The sequence below is a fragment of the Lepisma saccharinum genome, chromosome 17, assembly GCF_977018435.1.
Source record: "Lepisma saccharinum chromosome 17, izLepSacc3.1, whole genome shotgun sequence".
Lineage (NCBI taxonomy): Eukaryota > Metazoa > Arthropoda > Insecta > Zygentoma > Lepismatidae > Lepisma > Lepisma saccharinum.
The window spans coordinates 27,188,754-27,209,077 of record NC_139245.1 but is presented as its reverse complement, the minus strand read 5'-3'; the positions used below and the strand labels follow the sequence as shown (position 1 = coordinate 27,209,077).

At 36.8% G+C, this 20,324-nt stretch overlaps 1 protein-coding gene across 2 annotated transcripts; it reads left to right on the top strand.

The window, feature by feature from the left end:
• The first annotated feature begins 337 nt into the window (after nt 1–337).
• On the top strand, nt 338–16,208 carry LOC146001635 (protein O-glucosyltransferase 2-like). Of its 2 annotated transcripts, none has more exons than XM_083139211.1 (7): nt 338–763; nt 5,587–5,792; nt 6,017–6,228; nt 8,275–8,522; nt 9,773–10,007; nt 11,759–12,058; nt 15,253–16,208. In XM_083139211.1, exons 1-7 carry the CDS (start codon nt 597–599, stop codon nt 15,418–15,420), a joined length of 1,536 nt encoding a protein of 511 aa, XP_082995337.1. In that variant the 5' UTR covers nt 338–596; the 3' UTR covers nt 15,421–16,208. The 2 variants fall into 2 exon arrangements, with proteins under 2 accessions (XP_082995337.1, XP_082995338.1); XM_083139212.1 differs by lacking the exon at nt 338–763 and adding an exon at nt 2,732–2,772.
• The last annotated feature ends 4,116 nt before the right edge of the window (nt 16,209–20,324 follow it).

Here is a 20,324-nt window from a genome sequence, read left to right as displayed (position 1 = left end):
TTTGGGCCCTTAATTATTGCTCCCACTGCCCCACAAAAGCCCAAGTTATAGACTTTTTGACTAAATTTATTCTTACATCCCCCCCCCCCCCCGCTAATTGTGGATAAACCCTTGACTACCCAACACTTATTTTTAATTACATTGAAAATGAAATTAGACTGCTTCGGACTTCGGAGCTACTATCCGGTTATCTATTTGCCATTGCAAAGAAACTAACTCAACGATTATTCAACATTACTTCGTTTCGTTGGATCTCGCCATCGAAGTTTCCGTGTTCGAGCCCCGGCCTGTTTTTTTTTTTTTTGTTTTTTTCTTAGAGCCCTTCATCAATTTAATCTAATTATCCATGATTCTCGTTATCGCGATAACCAAAACTTGACAGAAAAGCCGTGCTAAATAATAAAAAGATACAAAATTCAACATTATGGTGACAACTACGACATATGTCAGTCCTTACGATCTTTCAGGGCGCGATCGTGCAATATTTATTCTACGTTAATGATTCTGTATTGGGGGAAATTAATTTAGTTTTATTTGTGTAAATTTTGCTTGTATTTAGAACTACACTTTAAATAGTCTTTAGACTGTCATAAAACATGCTTATTTACGTTTTTGTTATGTGCTGTATTCTGCATTGTATTTACACTTCGGCAAACGTTGATCCAATCAACACTCAAGTGTGGGGGCCAGGATTGAAGCCAGATAAAATTGTAATGCCAGCCCGATACTTCTTCATACACGCAGTGGATGAAAAGCAGAACAAGTTTGTATCAGTTGCTAGTTATTGCTTTTTTATTTTATTTTAAAGGAGCGGCATTATTCATATTGGTAACAGTTTCGGCACTATTATCGTATGAGGGAAACACCTACGAATCATATATTTCGGACTTCTTTACATTGTTAACGTGTTATTTTCGAATGTGGAACATTTCTTAAGGTGAAATAATGCATTTCTAACTAAGATAATGTCTATTTCTTCTATTTACGAGTACTTACTGTTACTTGTTGTTTCGAATCTGTAAAACATTATGGCCGTGATAGCATACTGGCTTAGGGGGCGTTCTGAGAGTGTTTTATCGATTTATGCAGTGTTGCAACCTCGTTCACCGGAAAATATATACTTTCATGCCTGGATTTGAAATTATGCTAATACGTCGCAAATTATTGACGTTAGCCTCACAAACCATTGAAGTTAGCCCCAAAAACCGTTCACGTTAGCCCCAAAAAACATTTTCCGTTAGGTTAGGTTAAGTTAGATTAGGCAAGCATAATTAAAAAAAAAAATACTCAACACGTCATGTTCTAGTGAAAACACGGAGAGGCTGAAACACTGGCTATGGGCTTGCATCATCTTAACACACAAAACATTGCACTCTCGTGCAGAAAGCAAATGGCGGGAGCAGAAACAGCGTGTCGGACAGAGATTTTCGCAGAAAACAACATGCATTCACATTAAAATGGATCAAATCTACATTCATGAACTTCCACAACGCTAAAGAAAATAATTTCCGTAAGTACTTTCTCCTGTAAATTTGAAGGAATCCGTTTCCCTCATACGATAATGTTACCACAGTTTCATACATCTGTAAAAATGAAGAAATGTCTCTCCGAAGAAACTACTTACGGAAGTGAGTTTCTCTAACGTTTCCAACGTTAATCCAGGTATTTTCTTTCATCGTGGTATCTATTTGACCGGAAGATCATGTCAAGTGTTTCGAACCCCCCCCTTTTTTTTTTAACTATGCTTGCCTAACCTAACCTAACCTTATCGGAATGGTTTGTGGGGCTATCCGTCAGTTAGTCGTGCTTAATGTACAATTTGCACACGTGACGAACACGATAGTAAGTATTTTTCGTTGAAGAAGGTTGGAAACACTGATATTTTCTAAAACAAAAGATGTGATATGATTCGCAAAGTAAGCGATATCGCACCGTTACGTGCGGTCGGTATCACTTAGAAAAAAGCATTATTTTAGTAGAAAACGTGTTTGTTTTCGTGTAAAAAGCATAATGGCACCTTGAACTATGTTCCGCAATACACAATTGGTAAGTACGAACCATGCGAAACAAAATATCCGATTTTAATGTGTCTCCGATCTATGAAACTGGTACCGAACATGACGTTTCATGCCATAAACCATGACAGATACATTACATGTAACAAAAAATGTTCATTGTTCACATCTTTATTCTTGAGGGATCATTGACCTCATCATCTAGTTGCCCAGACAAGACATGTGAATCTTTTGTCACTGTGCTGAGCATTTCATAGGCAAAGACGCATATATTCATTAGAGATTTTTCAAAGTTGCCCAAGTTGGGATGTAGTGTGTCACATATGCATGAAAGTGCTTCTCATGGAGCTTTCTGCTAGGATTTTACACATGTTTTAAGTTGCTTTTCTGCATGTAACTGCTGGAATGTTCAAGTAACGTGTCACTTTTTCTGTAGCTACTTGTTGTATGAGTAAGACATTATTACCTTGATAATTTCAAAATGGAAGGATTTGTTTGCCAGGATGAAACATGCGAACTTGCGCATGTAAAGTTACTGGGAAAACTTGCACTATGGAAAATGGATGTAATTGTCAGAATAGTTAAACGTCCTTGGTAACCTGTTACTTTCAACATAACACTAATGTTTGCAGGTGTTTCAGTTACAGTATCTGCAGCATGACCCATGAAAAGAAGCCTTCATTCCCAAATGAACACACATGCATAACTTTTACCGACTTCTGAAGACACTCTAAACAACTTCAGAAAATAAAATACAGTGAGTACATTGTCAATATTACAAGCATTTTTGATCACTAATAAACTCAAGGACAAAATTCTCGAATACCTTACGAAGTTAAACATGGCACAGCACATGCAGAGGACCCTGACGGAACTTCCCCCCCCCCTCCAAAAAATACTGTTTCTATTACACTGGCTTCTTCTTTTCCCAATCTCATTCCACTCTGCTATCACTCCCTAACATCTCTCTCCACGTTTCCAGATGAAGTGCAGTGTATCCTATCTTGATTGCATAAATTATCACATAGATTCAATATTTATTAAAAATTGCTCTGCTCAAACACTACCTCCAGAACAGACAACAAAGGTTGTACTTTCCGACATCTCCTCTTCTTATCAAGTTGTATCTTCTGATGCACCCCTAGGCAGTGTTCTTGGACCTCTACTCTTCATCCTGTATCTTGATGACCTTCCAGAATATCTTTCAGAGTCATGTAGAAACCTTCTCCTGTTTGCTGATGATTGCAAAATATACAGTAAATCTCTAATTTCAATGACATGGTCCTGCAAAATAATTTAGATTCCCTAATAAAGTGGTGTGTAATATGGAATTTGAAACTTAGCTCCCAAAAATTGCACCATGATGACTTTCTCATTAAAGAAAGCACATTATACACAGAAAATAATTGTGTTCAAAGAGTTGCCGCACAGAAGGACCTGGGTATCATATTTGATGCAAAACTCTCCTTTTCTGAACACACATCCGAGGTCACCAAGGGTTCCATGTGTATGCTGGGTATTCTCATCGCTTTACTGAAATAAATAACCTGTCTGCTCTCAGTACTTTTTATAAATCTCTTGTCTCACCTAAAATTGGATACTGCTCTCTATGTGGTCTATGTCATGGCCCAGATATGTAGACTGATTAAATTTCTTCCTGATCATTGTTTGTCACCAGATTCCATCCACAAAACATTTGCAAAACCCCATCCTTCTGGAAAGTAAATATCCATACTCCTCACAATAGACACAAACTGGCAGACCTTATTCCATAAAATAGTCAATGGCAACATCTGAAGTAACCCACCTTCTTCAGGAAATTCACTTTCAAGTGTAATCTCACACAACAAGCACCACCCAACTTTTCGCTTGTCAGGAGTCAAGATTATGCCTCATCCGGTGTTCCCTGTTCCACAGACTACCCAGCCAATACAATATTTAGTTAACCAAATCGACATTTGAAAACTAAGCATGTTTTAGAAGGCTGTTGTGTAAAAATATGTAATCCACTTTATCGCATGTAATTTTATGTTATTTTCTATTAGTACATTCCAACGTAAAATGGCTAATTCTTATATAAATAAATTTATTGCAGGATATTTACACTTATGGGCCAGTTTGCATGTTAAGTTTGTTTCTAAGTTCATTTTATGCACAGAAAAGCTAATCAGGACTGGACTTACAATTTAAATGGAGATCTGAATGTTTGTACACTGGGTATCAAACTCGTGACTCCTTCATTACAAGGGAACCATGTAGCCACTACACCATTGGGAAGGCATTTGGGTGTTAAGAGAGGATGGCATGTACCCCCACTCAGTAGCGTACGCTGGATATCATCAAGGGGGGGGGGGGGTATATTGAAAAATTTCTACAAATTCACATTACCATTGTTTTATTATACTTTAATTAATAATAATCATAATTAAGTAATTAATAATACTTATAATTAATTAATTAATTAAATTACTACTAATAGTACTACTAATGCAGCTGCTGTTACTATTTATATCACTACTATTATTTAGTAGAGATCTACATAAATATATTTATGAAAGCAATAGAACAAAATTATATTTTTTTGTTTCTTTGTTACGAAATAATTGTCTAGTCAACGGTTATTTGTATATGATAGGTGAGACAAGTGTGAGAAAATCCATAAAAACAAGCAAATATATTAAATTTATTGAAATAATCAAAATATGAAACTCATTCACGGAGCCGCGCTGGTCTAGTCTGACAACCTCGTGGGAGATCCGGGTTCGATTCCCGGAATTGGTTAGAATTTTTCCAGCCTTGTCTCTGCACCCAGCCTCATATCAATGGGTACCTGAGAGCAACCCTTGGGGATAAAGGCTGTCGGAGCATGGTGCTGATCACATCCCCTGCAAAATTGCCGAGATCTAGAATGTGTGTGGCCCACCACACTATTTCGTGTGCCTTCATGGCACGGTGCTATATGCACTGGGAAATTTACATTACCTTTACCTGCGACGAAGCAAGGAATTTTCACAATTCTCGCTAGTCACTGTGCGACTTTTTGGCAAAAAAAATTGCAAATTTGACCTTTGTGGCCGCTTAGATTGTGTTTGGAATGTTGTGTTTTTCTCCATGCTGCATGGGCCCGACCCTGTGGCCGAGTGGTTAGCACATCGCGCTGCGACGCCAAGGGTCCCGGGTTCGAATCCCGGTCGGGCTTGGTTGTTTGTGAATGTCCACTCATCAATTTCATCATTTCATCACTCATCCCCATCTTCGCAAATTAGCCAAGAGGCACAAAACGCGAAGTAAAATAAACTAAATCAATCAATCAATCCATGCTGCATGGGAATAATAATTCAAATTATTATTATTGGTAGACTATTATCATTATTATTATTATTATTACTGTCGCAGATCTTTGACTATGATAAATTAGCCACGTTTATTTTTTTCTACAGCATTTTCCATAATATTTCAAAAGCTCAAGGGGGGGGGGGGTTAAACTCGGTAACCCCCCCTTGCGTACGCCACTGCCCCCACTTCTTTTGGACAAGTAACTATGGGTTTATTTTTATCTTTTTCTTTGCAGGTTGAAGGAATCCCCTGGAGATATTTTTGAAGTGTTCATGAATGGTGAATCTCAAACAAAAAAGTGCAGAGTGTGGGTTAATATATTAGACAGAAAGGATGGAAGTTTCATTGTCAGGTATAAAGTGTATCACACATGTGAAGATTTTCAAATTCACATAAAATACAAGGGCATCCATGTTGCAGGATCACCATATTCAATTGAAGGTATGTTTCACATTAACTCAATAATAGCAAGTTAACAGTAATTGTCATAGCTTTGCCTTCATGATTTTTTCAGATATGAATGATATATCTCCTGTAGAAATATTGTATAGTGCCAAAATGTAACTTAAGTACATCGTGTGAAATTATAGTTGTCCAAGCTTAATTTTAAAATAGTTGATATAATGATAACATGAACAAGCGTTTCTGCATTTGTATAATTCCAGATCCAGTCTATTCTGATGATTGTTATTGTCCAGTGGAGTCCATGAATAAATGGCTCAATAAATACGAATGCAAGGATTCCTACAAACAGGTTGCATCAGATCTCCAGCTCTTTCCTACCGTAAATTTTACATCATTTCGAAAAGCAGCAAGAGAAAAATACAACCACCCTGGAAGCATGAGCATTTGTAACTATGTTGTTAAAAATAATCAGGTATCTTGACTCTTCACATTAAGTATATTTTCAGTTACTACCCCATTATAATTTTACATGATCAGTAATGTCTCATTTATTAACTTTGCTGTGGTAAGAGACTGCGTTTATTATGGTTGTAATGTGATTCCAAATTTCTTTCAGCAAAGCATTCAGTTATAAAGCCAAATGCAATGATCTCTGTGTGCAATTTGTATATCTACACCTCTGTGTGTTAATGGCTGTGAAATAGATGCAAGAACAAGCACAGTAAAATGCAAATTTGTTGACCACAATGTGAACTGAAGTCTGAAGAATCATAGTTCATTGTTCTAGAAGACAAAGTTCTTGAAAACAAGAAATACAATGCATGATTTACAAGATTAAATATACCGCTAAACAAGATTTGTCTTTGTTTCAAGAAAGCTGGTATAACTTCTCTGGCGTTTTTCTATTTAAAACATTATATTTGAATGCAAACAACAAATTATGTGTACATTTTTGTCGTCTATTCACAGAACACAGAGGGTGGCAGGGTTGGCCCGGGTGGGCCCAGCCCAGTTTTGCCCACGTGTTTTTTTTTTTTTTTCAGAAAAACCCAGTCAAGAAGGGTGTGTTGTTTTTTTTTCAGAAAATGTTCTAAATTATTGCTTTAAATACTTGTGAGGTTCTACAGTTGTCAATTTTCTTTTGAAAACTTGAAAAAAAAAAAAAAAAAAGGCTTAGCAGAGCTTGTATTATTAAAAATAATGGATGTAGTACAAGCCATAGTGGGATTTTCAGGCTATTTCCCTCAAATCATGTTAGAAATGCAATTTTAACAGAAATAAAAAGAATATGTATCCAAGAAACAAAAAAGAAGAAGTATCAGACATTTTTTGATAAAACGTTTGCATTGATTGATGCAACATAGTTGTACAAAGCTTATAATTTTGAAATGTGGTAGCACTTCGGTTATAAGATACTTCCTTATGTGGGGGAAACCATAGTGGCACATCCTAGTTTCACTTGTGATGATCAATTGATACAAGAAATTTTTGCATGTTTAAAGCATTACAAGAGAGAATTGAGTACATTTTATTGAAATGTCGTTAATTGTGCCATAATTATATGGGAACACTCTTTAAATGATATTTCTCATTTCTCATCATAATGAGTTGCTTGCCTATTCAGGATAAATGTTATTTATGTCTGGTTAGGACCTCTATACCCATGTAGGTCATGCACCTTAATGATCGACCAGAATTTCAGTTTTTTTTTAACGTACTATTTTTAATGAGCTTTTCTTTCTTTTCTCTTTTCAAAAGTTGAAGGATGTAAATTTCACAAACCATTGCATAAGAGGAAAATATCGAAGGATGCACATAAAATGTCTGTGCTTGGTAGGGTGGCGGAAGGGGACGTTAAAACACAATCCTGCCTAGGGTGCCAAAATATCTATAGCTTCAATACAATCAGTTTCTTTTTTCCACTGAGGGGCCCCCAATATTTTACTTGCAGGGGACCCCCAGAGAACTGCGCTACGCCACTGAGCTGGGACAAGGTATAAAGCAATACAAATTGAATGTTAATAATAAATTACTACCAGGGGAAAATGTGTTTCATTTTTAAAATATATATTTTTAAACATAACCTGAAAAAAAAAAAACAATAAAACTCACCTGGGTTGGTTTTTTTTTCTTTGGAAAAACCCAGGCAAAATGCCAACCCTGAATGGTGCTGTACTTGGTAGGTTGCCTGACTGCCATGCAAGACACCCAGGAGGTTTGATTCCTGAAGTGGGTGATCTAAGGTTGGAATTCTTCCAGCCTTGTCCCTGCATAAAGCAGCTCTGGAGCTCACCCAGCCTCAAATATATAACTACCTGGAACGTAGAGGCAGCTGGAGCATGGTGCTGATCATATCACCTCCAAAATACCAGAGATCGAAGAATGTGCGGTTCCTTTCCCTCATCCCCACTTAACGAATAATGGAATACCAATTACTTCCCTATCAGCTGAATCTGTAAATGCTAATTCTAGTATGGAGAAAATATATATATTAGTAACTTATTATTTACTTCCCCAGGTTTATCGAAAGTGTTATGGAAAATATGTTGGATTCAAAATGTTCATGGATTCCATTCTACTGTCTTTGGCACGGAAAGTCCAATTGCCTAACATGGAGCTTCTGGTTAATTTGGGAGATTGGCCACTTGTTCCTGCAGATCAAACCCCATTATTGCCCATGTTTTCTTGGTGTGGGTCTGATGACACTGTTGATATTGTGATGCCAACATACGATATTACTGAATCAACCTTGGAATGTATGGGAAGGTAAGTACATGCAAACAGTAATCTAACTTTTTCATGAATATTTTATATTATAAATCACAAACTTCAATAATTCTTTCCTTGAGTGTAATCCATGGCAAATTCCTGATTTTTAGCATTTTATGAGCATAATATGTACAGATAAATTGAGTTAAACTCAAGTTCCAACACATGCTTTGTATATAATCCAAATTTGAAATCTAATCTGGGCAGGAAATTATTCATCTGTTAATAGAAGATACTTAAGGTAAAATTAAACACTTAAGTTGTGGCCAGCCATGACTTCCATCAATTTACGATGTTAACGACACGTAGCAGGAAGTTAGTACAGCATGCTATGATGCCAGGTGTCCCAGATTCAAATCTGGGGCCTGCGAATGGGTGTACTTTGTCAGTGCTCCTTCATCAACTTCATATCATCACTCATCCTTACCTTTGCAATTAGCCAAAAATAACATAAAAGCAAAGTAAAATAAATCAATGTAGCAGGAAGTAATACTGTAAGATTTGAGAATTTTTATTTAATGTAGTCATTATTATTATTATTATTATTACTATTAGGGCTGGCCGATACCAGTGCAACTACTCTGATACTGATACCTGTCAATTGCAACAGTTCAAAGTAATTCAGAATATTTATAAATTTTAATTTGTAAGCATGCATTCCAATAAAACTATACCATTGCTTTAAAATATTCATAACATCACATGAGATGATCATAGATTCACCTAGTTCATTCTTTACACAAAGTTGTTGCAAAAATAATAATAATTATGCATTTTGCATAATTTCCAGGATAATCAGACTAGGGTTGACCAAATCTAAAAATGTATCCAGATATTGGATAATTTTCTATCCAGATTTCAAACATCCAGATATCCAATATTCTCATATAGAGATTATTTGGATACCCAAATTATCCAAGATATTCAATTATCCGAAATGTCCAGATATCCAAATGTGTGCATTATCCAGACAGTTTTATCCATTTTTATGGTCTATCCACATATTCTTTTATTAGTCATTTTCGTATTTCACTGTACAGATTTTCTTGTTCAATCCAAATATCCAGATTAGCCAAAATGGATAATTTGAACTACAGATATCAGTTATCCAGATTTTGTGTCATTCCTAATTCAGACTTCACAAACATCCAAGTTCCTCAAAATTACTGGCCGACATCAGTGATTAAATTACAACTGAATTTCAGATACCAATACCACTGATATAAACTTAGCTCTATTATTTTCAGGGTTATGTTGGACATGCTTTCCGTTCAAGGAAATATAGAGAAGTCGTGGGATGAAAAGATAGAGAAAGCATTCTGGAGGGGTAGGGACTCTCGCCAGGAACGGCTGAAGTTAATAGACATTGCTCGGAAACATCCGGAACTCTTCAATGCATCATTAACAAACTTTTTCTTCTTCCGTGACCAAGAAGAAGTCTATGGCAAGGAAAAACACATATCATTCTTCAAATTTTTCGATGTAAGATGCAGCTATAACTTGACATAATTTAAGGTTTTTGTGTAATGAGTATCTGATAGATGTGGTTCATTATAGAGATATACATTTTTAAATGCTATGAATTAATGATCCTATTGATGGAGAGAGTTGTGTACTTGTTCTTCAGATCTACTGCTAAACTGTATGACTAGTTTGCATAAATTGGCTTTTTTACTAGCAGTGAATTGTTAGAGGCACATTTTTGCGGTGGCTCAGTCGGTAACGCGTCTGACTACCATGCTAAAGGTCCCGGGTTCGATCCCCGGCCGGTTCAAATCCGGGAACTTTTCTAACGATGGAAGCAGCCCCGGTGCCCACCCAGCGTCGAATAACATGGGTACCTGGGGGAAACCCTGGGGGGTAAAGGCAGTCAGGGGCGTGATACTGATCACATCACCCCCACTCACGACCGGATCAAGAAAGTGTGGGGCGTTACCCCCACACCCCCTATACGTCTTCATGGCGTGGTGCTAAGCACAGGGGAGCACTTTACTTTTTTTTACATTTTTTGTAAATAAAAAAAGCAAAATTTCGGTACAAAAACAGTCAATTTTGGGTTCAAAAGCAGTAAATAAAATTTTGCTGTTATAGTGATGAAAAAGCAGTATATAAAATGACATTTTGGTTTTAAAAATGTGAATATAACCCAAATTTGATTTAAAAACTGCACTTTCTACACAAAATAAACGTATCCCTTCTAATAGCACATTTATGTTGTTACCAGAATATTAAGTTTATTCTTGTACAAAGGTGTCCATTTTTGCTTCTCACGTACGTGGAAAGCCCACTTCAAAGTCACCATTTGTACGAATCTCACCATAAGTATGAAGGGCCCTCGATGTAGCCTTCTACGATGTATTTTTTGGGGGCCCATGGCCTTTCACGATGTTTTTAAACCTTGTGGGTCCTTTCTCGATGTGTTTGAGGGCCCACGGAGCATCAAATGGGGTTACGACGTTGGAAAGGTTCCCCACCGATTCTACGCGACCCCCCTAAAAGTATGATGATACCTGGTGCATTTCTCCTGATAGCTTCCACGGTGGCAATTTCATGTTGGTTTTCTATGTTTTAAAATAAAATTTGTAGTTTTTTAAAACATAGAAAACCAACATGAAACTGCCACCGTGGAAACTATCAGGAGAAATGCACCAGGTATCTTCTTCATACTTTTAGAGGGGTGTCGTAGAATCAGTGGGGAACCTTTGCAACATCGTACCCCCATTCGATGTACGTGGGCACTTAAACACATTGAGAAATGACCCATGAGGTTTAAAAATATTGTGAAAGGCCATGCCCCCCCCCCCAAATATATGTCATAGAAGGCTACATCGAGGGCCCTTCGTACTTATGGTGAGATTCGTACAAATGGTGACTTAGAAGCGGGCTTTTCTACGTACGTCTTCTCAAATATTTACAGCAGAATTAATCTTTCAGAAACATGAAAAAATTATCATTACAACGTGTTATTTCACATTTTGTGTTTTCGTCAAAAACTAAATATGCATGCCTCTATGAATTGTACATCAGTACTTTTATCAGAATATTAAAAATGTGCAGATGATAGATTTTTACTGATTCAAAACTCGCAAAAGAAGAGAAAATAATTATAACATTATACTACTTTCTTTGGACACACATGAATATGTGTATTGTAGATACAGGAAAATTTAAAATTAGATCTCATTTAAGTGTTTGTTTCATACAAATAATAATAATAAACATTTGTTTTGCAGTATAAATATCAAGTTACAATTGATGGAACAGTGGCAGCATACAGAGTTCCATACCTTCTTGCTGGTGATTCTGTCACTTTAAAACAGGATTCAAACTATTACGAACATTTTTACAAGGATCTTAAGCCATGGAAGCACTATGTCCCATTTAAAAGCGATCTCAGTGACCTTGTTGAAAAAATAAAATGGGCCAGAGAACATGATGAAGAGGCTCGGGCTGTATCACTTAGTGGACAAGACTTTGCAAGGAATAACCTCTTACCTCAGGATATTTTTTGTTACCATGCATTTCTCTTCAATGTAAGTGTTTCTTGGCTCTGAATATATATATATATATAAACACAGGAATATAATAAGGAAAAGTGCCAGAAGGGTGGATAAACAAACACATGAGAGGTAGGAGACAATAAACACTTACCACAAAAAAAAATATTAAATCTATATTTCGCAGACGAGCCGCATGAACATGGAGTATTGCGTTATCAGATGATGCCACCCTCACGTAATGAAAATCAAACATACCCTCCACTCCTTCCTTCCCATCCTTCACAGTGATCCTGACACCAGCGATATCTTTTGAGACAAACTGAGGGTCAACTCCCCCCTCCCCCTGCACCCCCCCCCCCAACCTCAAGAACATCTTTGTCGGAAATACACCAACTCCTCCCACTCCATACCTCCCAGCCCACAGGTGCAACAAACCCAGGTGTAAGACCTGCCCCATATTTATCACCTCCCTCACCCTCCAGATTCCCAGATTAACTCTTCACCCGAAGGGCACCTGCCAAATCTGCGGTAACTTGTACCTGGGCGAAACCACCACCTCCTTGAACCTCAGAATCAATAACCATCATTCCCTCACCCAAAACTCAGATCTCACTGTCCCCACCCACACCAGCAGCCAGCCATACCACTACCTTTAACAATGGTTTCCCTGTGGCCATTATACACCTATTACTCCTCCCCCCACAGGTGATTGAAAAGGGCCTATATGTCAAGCATTCAGGCTACTATACCCCCAGACTCAACCTAACCACCCAATAAATGCCCCACACATCCTTCCCTGCCCTCCTGAACTCCACCTACAATTTCTACTTTCTGGCTATGTACTGGCGCTTTCTTTAATAGTCTGTGCCTCATCTTCGTGATGATGCAGCTCGCCCACGAAATGTAGGTTTAATATTTATTTTGTCATGTGTTTACAGTCTCCTACCTCTCATATTTTTGTGTATATATACGTGGGTTGGATAATTAATAGTGGCAAATGAGATTCCTCTGTGAAACTTTACAACCCTTCGATATAGTCACCAGCATTATGTACAACCATTGCCAGCAATTTGGAAGTCTTTCAGTTTATCTGTAGCATCGCCTGTTCTGCTGATTGTTGGAATGGGGCTGTCTATTGCCTGAATAATCTCTGGAACAGTTTGGAAGCTTCATCTAAGGGATCAAATCAAAGTCACAGGGGCTGGTACAGCCACAGGCTGCACTGTATGTGCTCGAGCACTGTCCTGCAAAATTATGGGAGGATTCAGCAGAAAGTGTGCCCTCTTTCTTCGCATCGCAGGTCATGTTCCAAAAATGAACAGTAAAACTGAACATTGATGGTCTGTCCTGGAGGTACAGTAAGAATCATCAGAACTTTGACATTAGTGGGGTTGTGACTACACAACTTTAGACAGCCAACTCCAACAATACTCTATTCTTCTCATCACTGCGCATGCGCCTGGTGTTGGAAGGAAGAGTGTTTACTGGGAGGTAGCTTAGGTATCAAACTAAGATGTGGTATAAGTGTGAAACACCGGTTCCGTTTCATGGCGTATATACAGCATTGTTGCCACTATTAAATTTTCAACCCATGTATATACAGGGTGGCACAAAAAGAACACATGTTTTTGGAATAAGTGTAACATCGTTGATTTTCAAGATACAAACCTTTTATTAACACCAAAACCATCGTTAAATGAAATGCAGTTTGGATTGGTATACAGTGATGATTTAAGTATGGAAAGATGACGTCATTATTGCTGCACATATCCAGAGCCTCTCCTCAAAGTTCCGCATTGCCCTTGCCAACATTTTGTCTGGCACAGCTGTAATTCCTTCAAGAATGGCAACTTTCAGCTCATCGACTGAACAAGTTTTTCGGCTTGAGTTAACCCCACAGAAAGAAGTTGCAGATAGACAAATCTGGGGAGTGTGGGGGGCCAAGAGAGATCGCCGAAACATGAGATTACATGGTGCGGACAGTAACAATGACATCATCTTCCAGACATCATATTCCATACCTAAATCATCACTGTGTACCTGCTTAAACTGTATTTCTTACCGATGGTTTTGGCACTAATAAAAAGTTTGTATCTTGAAAATCAAGGATGCTACACTTATTCCAAAAACATGTATTCTTTTTGCACCACCACCCCCCCTCTCTCTCTCTCTCTCTCTCTCTCTCTCTCTCTCTCTCTCTCTCTCTCTCTCTCTCTCTCTCTCTCTCTCTCTCTCTCTCTCTCTCTCTCTCTCTCTCTCTCTCTCTCTCTCTCTCTCTCTCTCTCTCTCTCTCTCTCTCTCTCTCTCTCTCTCTCTCTCTCTCTCTCTCTCTCTCTCTCTCTCTCTCTCTCTCTCTCTCTCTCTCTCTCTCTCTCTCTCTCTCTCTCTCTCTCTCTCTCTCTCTCTCTCTCTCTCTCTCTCTCTCTCTCTGTGTGTGTGTGTGTGTATATATATATATATATATATATATATATATTATTTGAAAATGTATTACTTGTGGAACAAATAGTCAAAAATTCAGTACTCTGGTGAGGATTTAACAATTTCCCTCTGTTTATTCAGCAAATACTAAGGTATTTTCGTGACTTTCATATAATTTATTCTTCTCGGTTCATAGTTGCACTTAAATACTATTACAGTTCTCACTGACCTGGAAAACCTAAAATATCAAGGAAATTAGGCTGCAAGTGTAAAAGTCAGGGAATTTTGGAAATAAATCCCAAAACCTGGAAAAGTCTGGATTTTTTTTTCTGTACCATCAGTATTTGAGAAGGAAAATAAATTCCACTTTTTTTTTCTTGAACTAGCGTCATGATGGTACATATAGGTAAAAGGTAAAGGTACCCCTGCACATGTGCACACATGCCATGAAGGCATATGGCATGATGTGGATGTATAGAGCTCCACATATTCTCGATCTCGTCCATTGTACAGTACATATTAAAATCATTTTATCTAATTGTCATTTTTTATCCTTGTTATTTTTACTCATATGCACACAAATGTAGACAGATGAACAAGTATGCAAAAATATATTACTGGAAATAGATTTTGAATATGATAATCTGGTATGAAGCTGATTTTTAAAGGATCAAATTGCTCCTCCTAGAAATTCAAGTTTTACTTATTCTTTCTCAGTAGTTTATTTTAATGTGTGTTTCTGCTTGCTGTTATCTTTCAGTATCATGTGCAAAATTATTTTTATCTTTTTTAAAATATCTTTTCAGGAATGGAGCAAGAGAATAGTGAGCAAAATAAAAGTTCTGAAAGATATGGAACATGTGCCTCAACCTGAATCTGACAAACAAACTGAAAAATGTTCCTGCCATAGATTGCAAGAAAATGGATTGAAGAAAAATCATTTAGAGAAGAATAGTAAAAAGGACGAATTATAACAGAAGGAATAATTTATTATTTCAATGTTATACAAATTAAAATTTGACTTTTTCCATTTCAGGTATTGACATTTATATTAAAGTACTAATAAGACAAGAGAATAGAAGTTACGTATGAGATGCAACTAGATATTTCTCTAAGAATTATTTATAGTTTTGAGAAATGTGTTGCAAATTGGACGAAGCTGCCATCAATTGAGTGGAGTTGAGCACTTATGGTTCTGTTTGCCTATTTACAAGTAATTTCATATTATTTTCTTTCGTGTATTGATGGTTGTTCTGTATTACTTTCTAATAAGGTTGCCTTTTGTTATTATATTTAAGCTTAAATAATAACACCTATGCCCATATCTCATAAAAAGATACACACTTTATATTGGACAAATTGTTTACCAGTAACTAACAAAAATGAAGACTATGTAAGCGCCTACCTTTATTTACCACCATGCCTTTCTTAAGTTGTATTTGTCTTGGTGATCATGCTAGTTACAGCTTTGTCAATAATTTTGTGAAGGAATAGTTTTAAACAAAACAATTGCAGCTATCAAGTGCAACATTTTTACATTGTTTTTGCCTTAGTTTTATGTCTACCATATTTGATATAAATAGCTTATTTTTTAAGAGCATTTTATGTTATTTGAAGCCAATCTGCGCTAGTATTTACATGCTAAAATTTTTCTTACTTTTTTAATATCTTATACATACATATTAAAGTATTTACATATTATATTTTGTGATTTTTATGCATACCTTTTTTATTTCTAGTTGTAACAGATATTGTTAATTAAACATCTAATAAATTATTCATACTTATTATTTTCCCCAATTGTCATCTGTTTGGTATTAGTTATCATTGTTATGCCAATGCCAGAAGTCATCATCTTACAAATAACCTGTGGCTCAACAGCCATTAGGGCCAGGGCCTACCTACAGACTGCCGGAGTGTGAGATCATCCAACCAGTTACAGCATGCAGGCTGATGTGTGGTCAGCACGACGAACCCCCTGTTGTGAATTTTCGTGACCAGGTTACTCATTCATAGCTCCCCAATTTCCTCACGGTGTTTAGCCACAGGCTGAAATTTCAGGAGAGTTGTTTCACCTTTCCCCAGAGACTCAAATCTGTGCATATCCTAAGCATGACGCCTTAAGACTGCATGGCCACAGTGGGATGAAGTCATCACGTAAACACATTTATTTTGCAAACTTGCTTGGTTCTCATATGGCCAGACATTAATGGACAAGATAGTCCAGGGTGCATAGTTTTGAAGGGTGTACAGAGTGTGACAATGTTGAGTTTTCCAAATAGGGGACATGTCCATGGACATCCGCAGAACTTTTTCCAGGGAGAGTCAAGGAAGGTATTTTTTTCCAGGGGCCGGGGGCAAACAAGGCACATTTGTCCCAATAATAGTGTTGTTCCCTCAAAAAACATTGTTTAAATTTGAATTTATCATTTTCATTCAATAATTAACACATTGTGGCTCAAATGAAATTATATGTCAAGAATATATAATTTTTGGTTGACTTGCATTTTCCCCTTCCGGATGCCCATGGACATGTCCTCTTTTCAGATAAAGTAGGGTGTGGGCAATTTTCTATGCAGAGTAGAAATGTGTGTGTTTTCCACAAATACTTTTAAAAAAATATGAGAGAGAGAGATAGAGAGAGAGAGAAAGGCATAGTAAGTCACAACATGCATACTAGATTGAGTGCAAATACGATCCTCACTAAAATTGATACTGAAACACCATTGATAGCAATTGATCGGTTGATATCAGAAATAGAGACAAACCATCTCTGACTCGAACTTGTATCCATAATAATTTTGATATGGTATTGTGTACCATTCAGTTGTGTTAGAGTGTTTTGTTGTTGTGTTCTTATACTATTGGAAAATATAAATGTTGAAATAAAAACTAAGTTTACAGGTCAACTTAAAAGGGCCTCCCCCATGGCGCAGTGGTAGCGTCATTGCCTTGTAATCAAGGGGTCCCAGGTTTGATACCCGTTGGAGGCACAAGTGGTTCAGATTCCACTTTAAACTGTAGGTCCAGTCCCGATTAGCCTTACTGCGCATAAAGTGGACTTAAAACACCAAATCAAACAAAACAGGTCAACTTACTTGTTTAAGTACAGTTGTTTTTTATATTTAAAGAGAAAATGAGATGTCCTCTTTTTTACTTCACAATATATGCTAACCCTGCTTGAATGTGATATCTGAAACTGCAAGTTTAAAAACAAGACGCTGCAATCCATTGTTTGCGCACCTCGCATCACATTTCCCCACCCCATTGTCTGCGGCGACGTTCCTTCGCAGTGTTGCAAACCGGGAGGGAGAGGAATCGTCTGAGAATTTTCAACGAAATTTGAATGTGAAAGACATGAATTAGTATCCCCTCACCTACGCTACCTATTGATTACGCTAAATTCTAAATACATTTTGATATTTTCCCTTTAAACCTTAAATGAATTATGTTATATTAGGGATATTTCTTACCACTAACTAACTAACTCTCTAGCCTTCTTAAACCCGAAGGTTCATGGCTGCAGCAACACAGGCCTTCCATGTTTCCCTATTTTGAGCAAGTTCTATATACTCTTTTCCATCCCTACCGATTTCCCTTAGGTCCATCTCAACGTTGTCCCTCCATCTTCGTCTTGGCCTTCCTACAGGTCTCTTACCATCAGGTTTCCCAACAAGAATCCTGTAAACTCCTCGTTCCTCTCCCATTCGTGCCACATGGCCTGCCCACCTAAGTCTTCTTGATTTAATTATTCTAATAATATCTGGACATGAATACAAATTATGTAGTTCTAAATTATGTAACCTTCTCCACTCACCTGTCTCCTCATCCCTTTTAGGTCCAAATATTTTCCTAAGGATCTTATTTTCAAATACTCTCAATTTATGTTCCTCTTTCAATGTAAGGGACCAAGTTTCACATGCATATAATACTACAGGCAAAATTACTGTTTTGTATATTTTAACTTTCAGTTTCTTAGATATTAAACGAGAAGACAAAAGTTTATGAAGAGAGAAGTAACATGCATTTCCTGAATTAAGCCTACTTTTTATTTCCTCTTTAATATAATTTTCATTTGTTAATATTACTCCTAAGTATTTGAATTTGGAAACTGGTTCAAACGAGTTGTTATCAATAATTAGATTTTGATTATTACCTAACACTTGGTTTCGGCCTGTAAGCATATATTTAGTTTTCTCTTTGTTAACTTCCAAACCTATCTCTTTAGCAGTTTTGAAAAATATTTTAGCATTATTCTTAATTGTATTCACATCATCCCCCAGTAAGTCTACATCATCTGCATATGCTAACAACTGAGTCACACCATTTAATTTTAGTCCTTCTTTAGTTTCTTTTACCTTCCTAACAGCATATTCTAAGGCAAAATTAAAGAGCAATGGAGATAATGCATCTCCTTGTTTTAACCCATCATGAATTGTAAATTTGTCAGACATATTAATACCCACACGAATTTTACTTTCTGTTTCACTGGTGCATACTTTTATCATACTAACAAGCTTCTTAGGTATTCCAAACTCAACTAATATATTATATAGTTTATCTCTTTTGACTGAATCATATGCTTTTTTGAAATCAATGAATAGCTGATGGACATTTTGATTATATTCCCACTTTTTTTCAAGTGTCTGTCTGATGTGAAAAATTTGATCTGTAGTTGATCTGTTACGTTTAAATCCACATTGATAATCACCTATAATTTCATTAGCATATGGGGTTAGTCTTGTTAAAAGAATGTTAGATAATATTTTATATGTTGTTGAGAGTAGAGAAATTCCACGGTAATTATTGCAGTTCATTTTATCACCTTTTTTAAACACAGGAACAATTATGGATTCTTTCCACTGTTGAGGGATTTCTTCTTTATTCCATATTAAACAGATTAATTTATGAATTTGATACATTAATGAATTTCCACCATATTTAATTAACTCAGCTGGTATTAAATCAATGCCAGGTGCTTTGTTATTCTTTAGCCTTTTAATAGCATCTTTAACTTCAGTCAAGTTGGGTTCTGGAACTAAAGGTTCTGCTGTGTGGACTTCATTCACTTCTGATTTATCTCCTACATGGACATTTAAAAGGTCATTAAAGTAGTTCTTCCATCTATTTAGAATATCACTTGGGTCAGCTAGAAGGATATTTCTTACCAGCATAAGAAATGTATGAAATAAAACTATAGAAAAATGAAAAATATATAAACGATAGAACTGAGCTCACCTTCTAAATGTTTTCCAGTTCTCCTTCTTCAGTTTCACTCTCCCACTCATCCGAGTCTGTGTCTACCGATGAATCTGTGTCAGTGTCTGAATCGGCTTCACCAAGTCTAATTATCAGTTCATCTACACGCTCGTCCATAAGTCCATCTCTTTCAAAGTAAGAATCTTCAATTTTTTTCACGTGTTCACAACATTTAATCCATTTCTGTACAGAATATTCGCTAAATAATTTTCCCAGCAAATCTTTCTTTGCGTCCAGTGAATCCGAAATGAATTCCCTTACCTTACCCTTGATTTCCCCCCATACATGTTCAATGGGATTTAAGTCTGCGTGGTAAGGCGGAAGTCGTATTATGGTGTGCCCCGCGTTTCTAAATTTCGTGTCAATCGCATACTGTTTCACATAAGGCTTTGAATTTTTAAGTACAATTTCCTTTTGTTTATTGTTCACAATGCTTTCACTCTATTCTCCGCATCGATTTCAGTTTCATTTGCAGGTTTGTCTGTCGCTGCGAGCCACTGTATCATGAAAATCGTCATATTTGTTTTAGCTTAATTTTGCTGAGTTGGCACCACTGGTACTCTCAATGCCAGACCAGTGAGTAGAAGAGTGGTGGGGAGGATGACGTAATAGGAAGTGC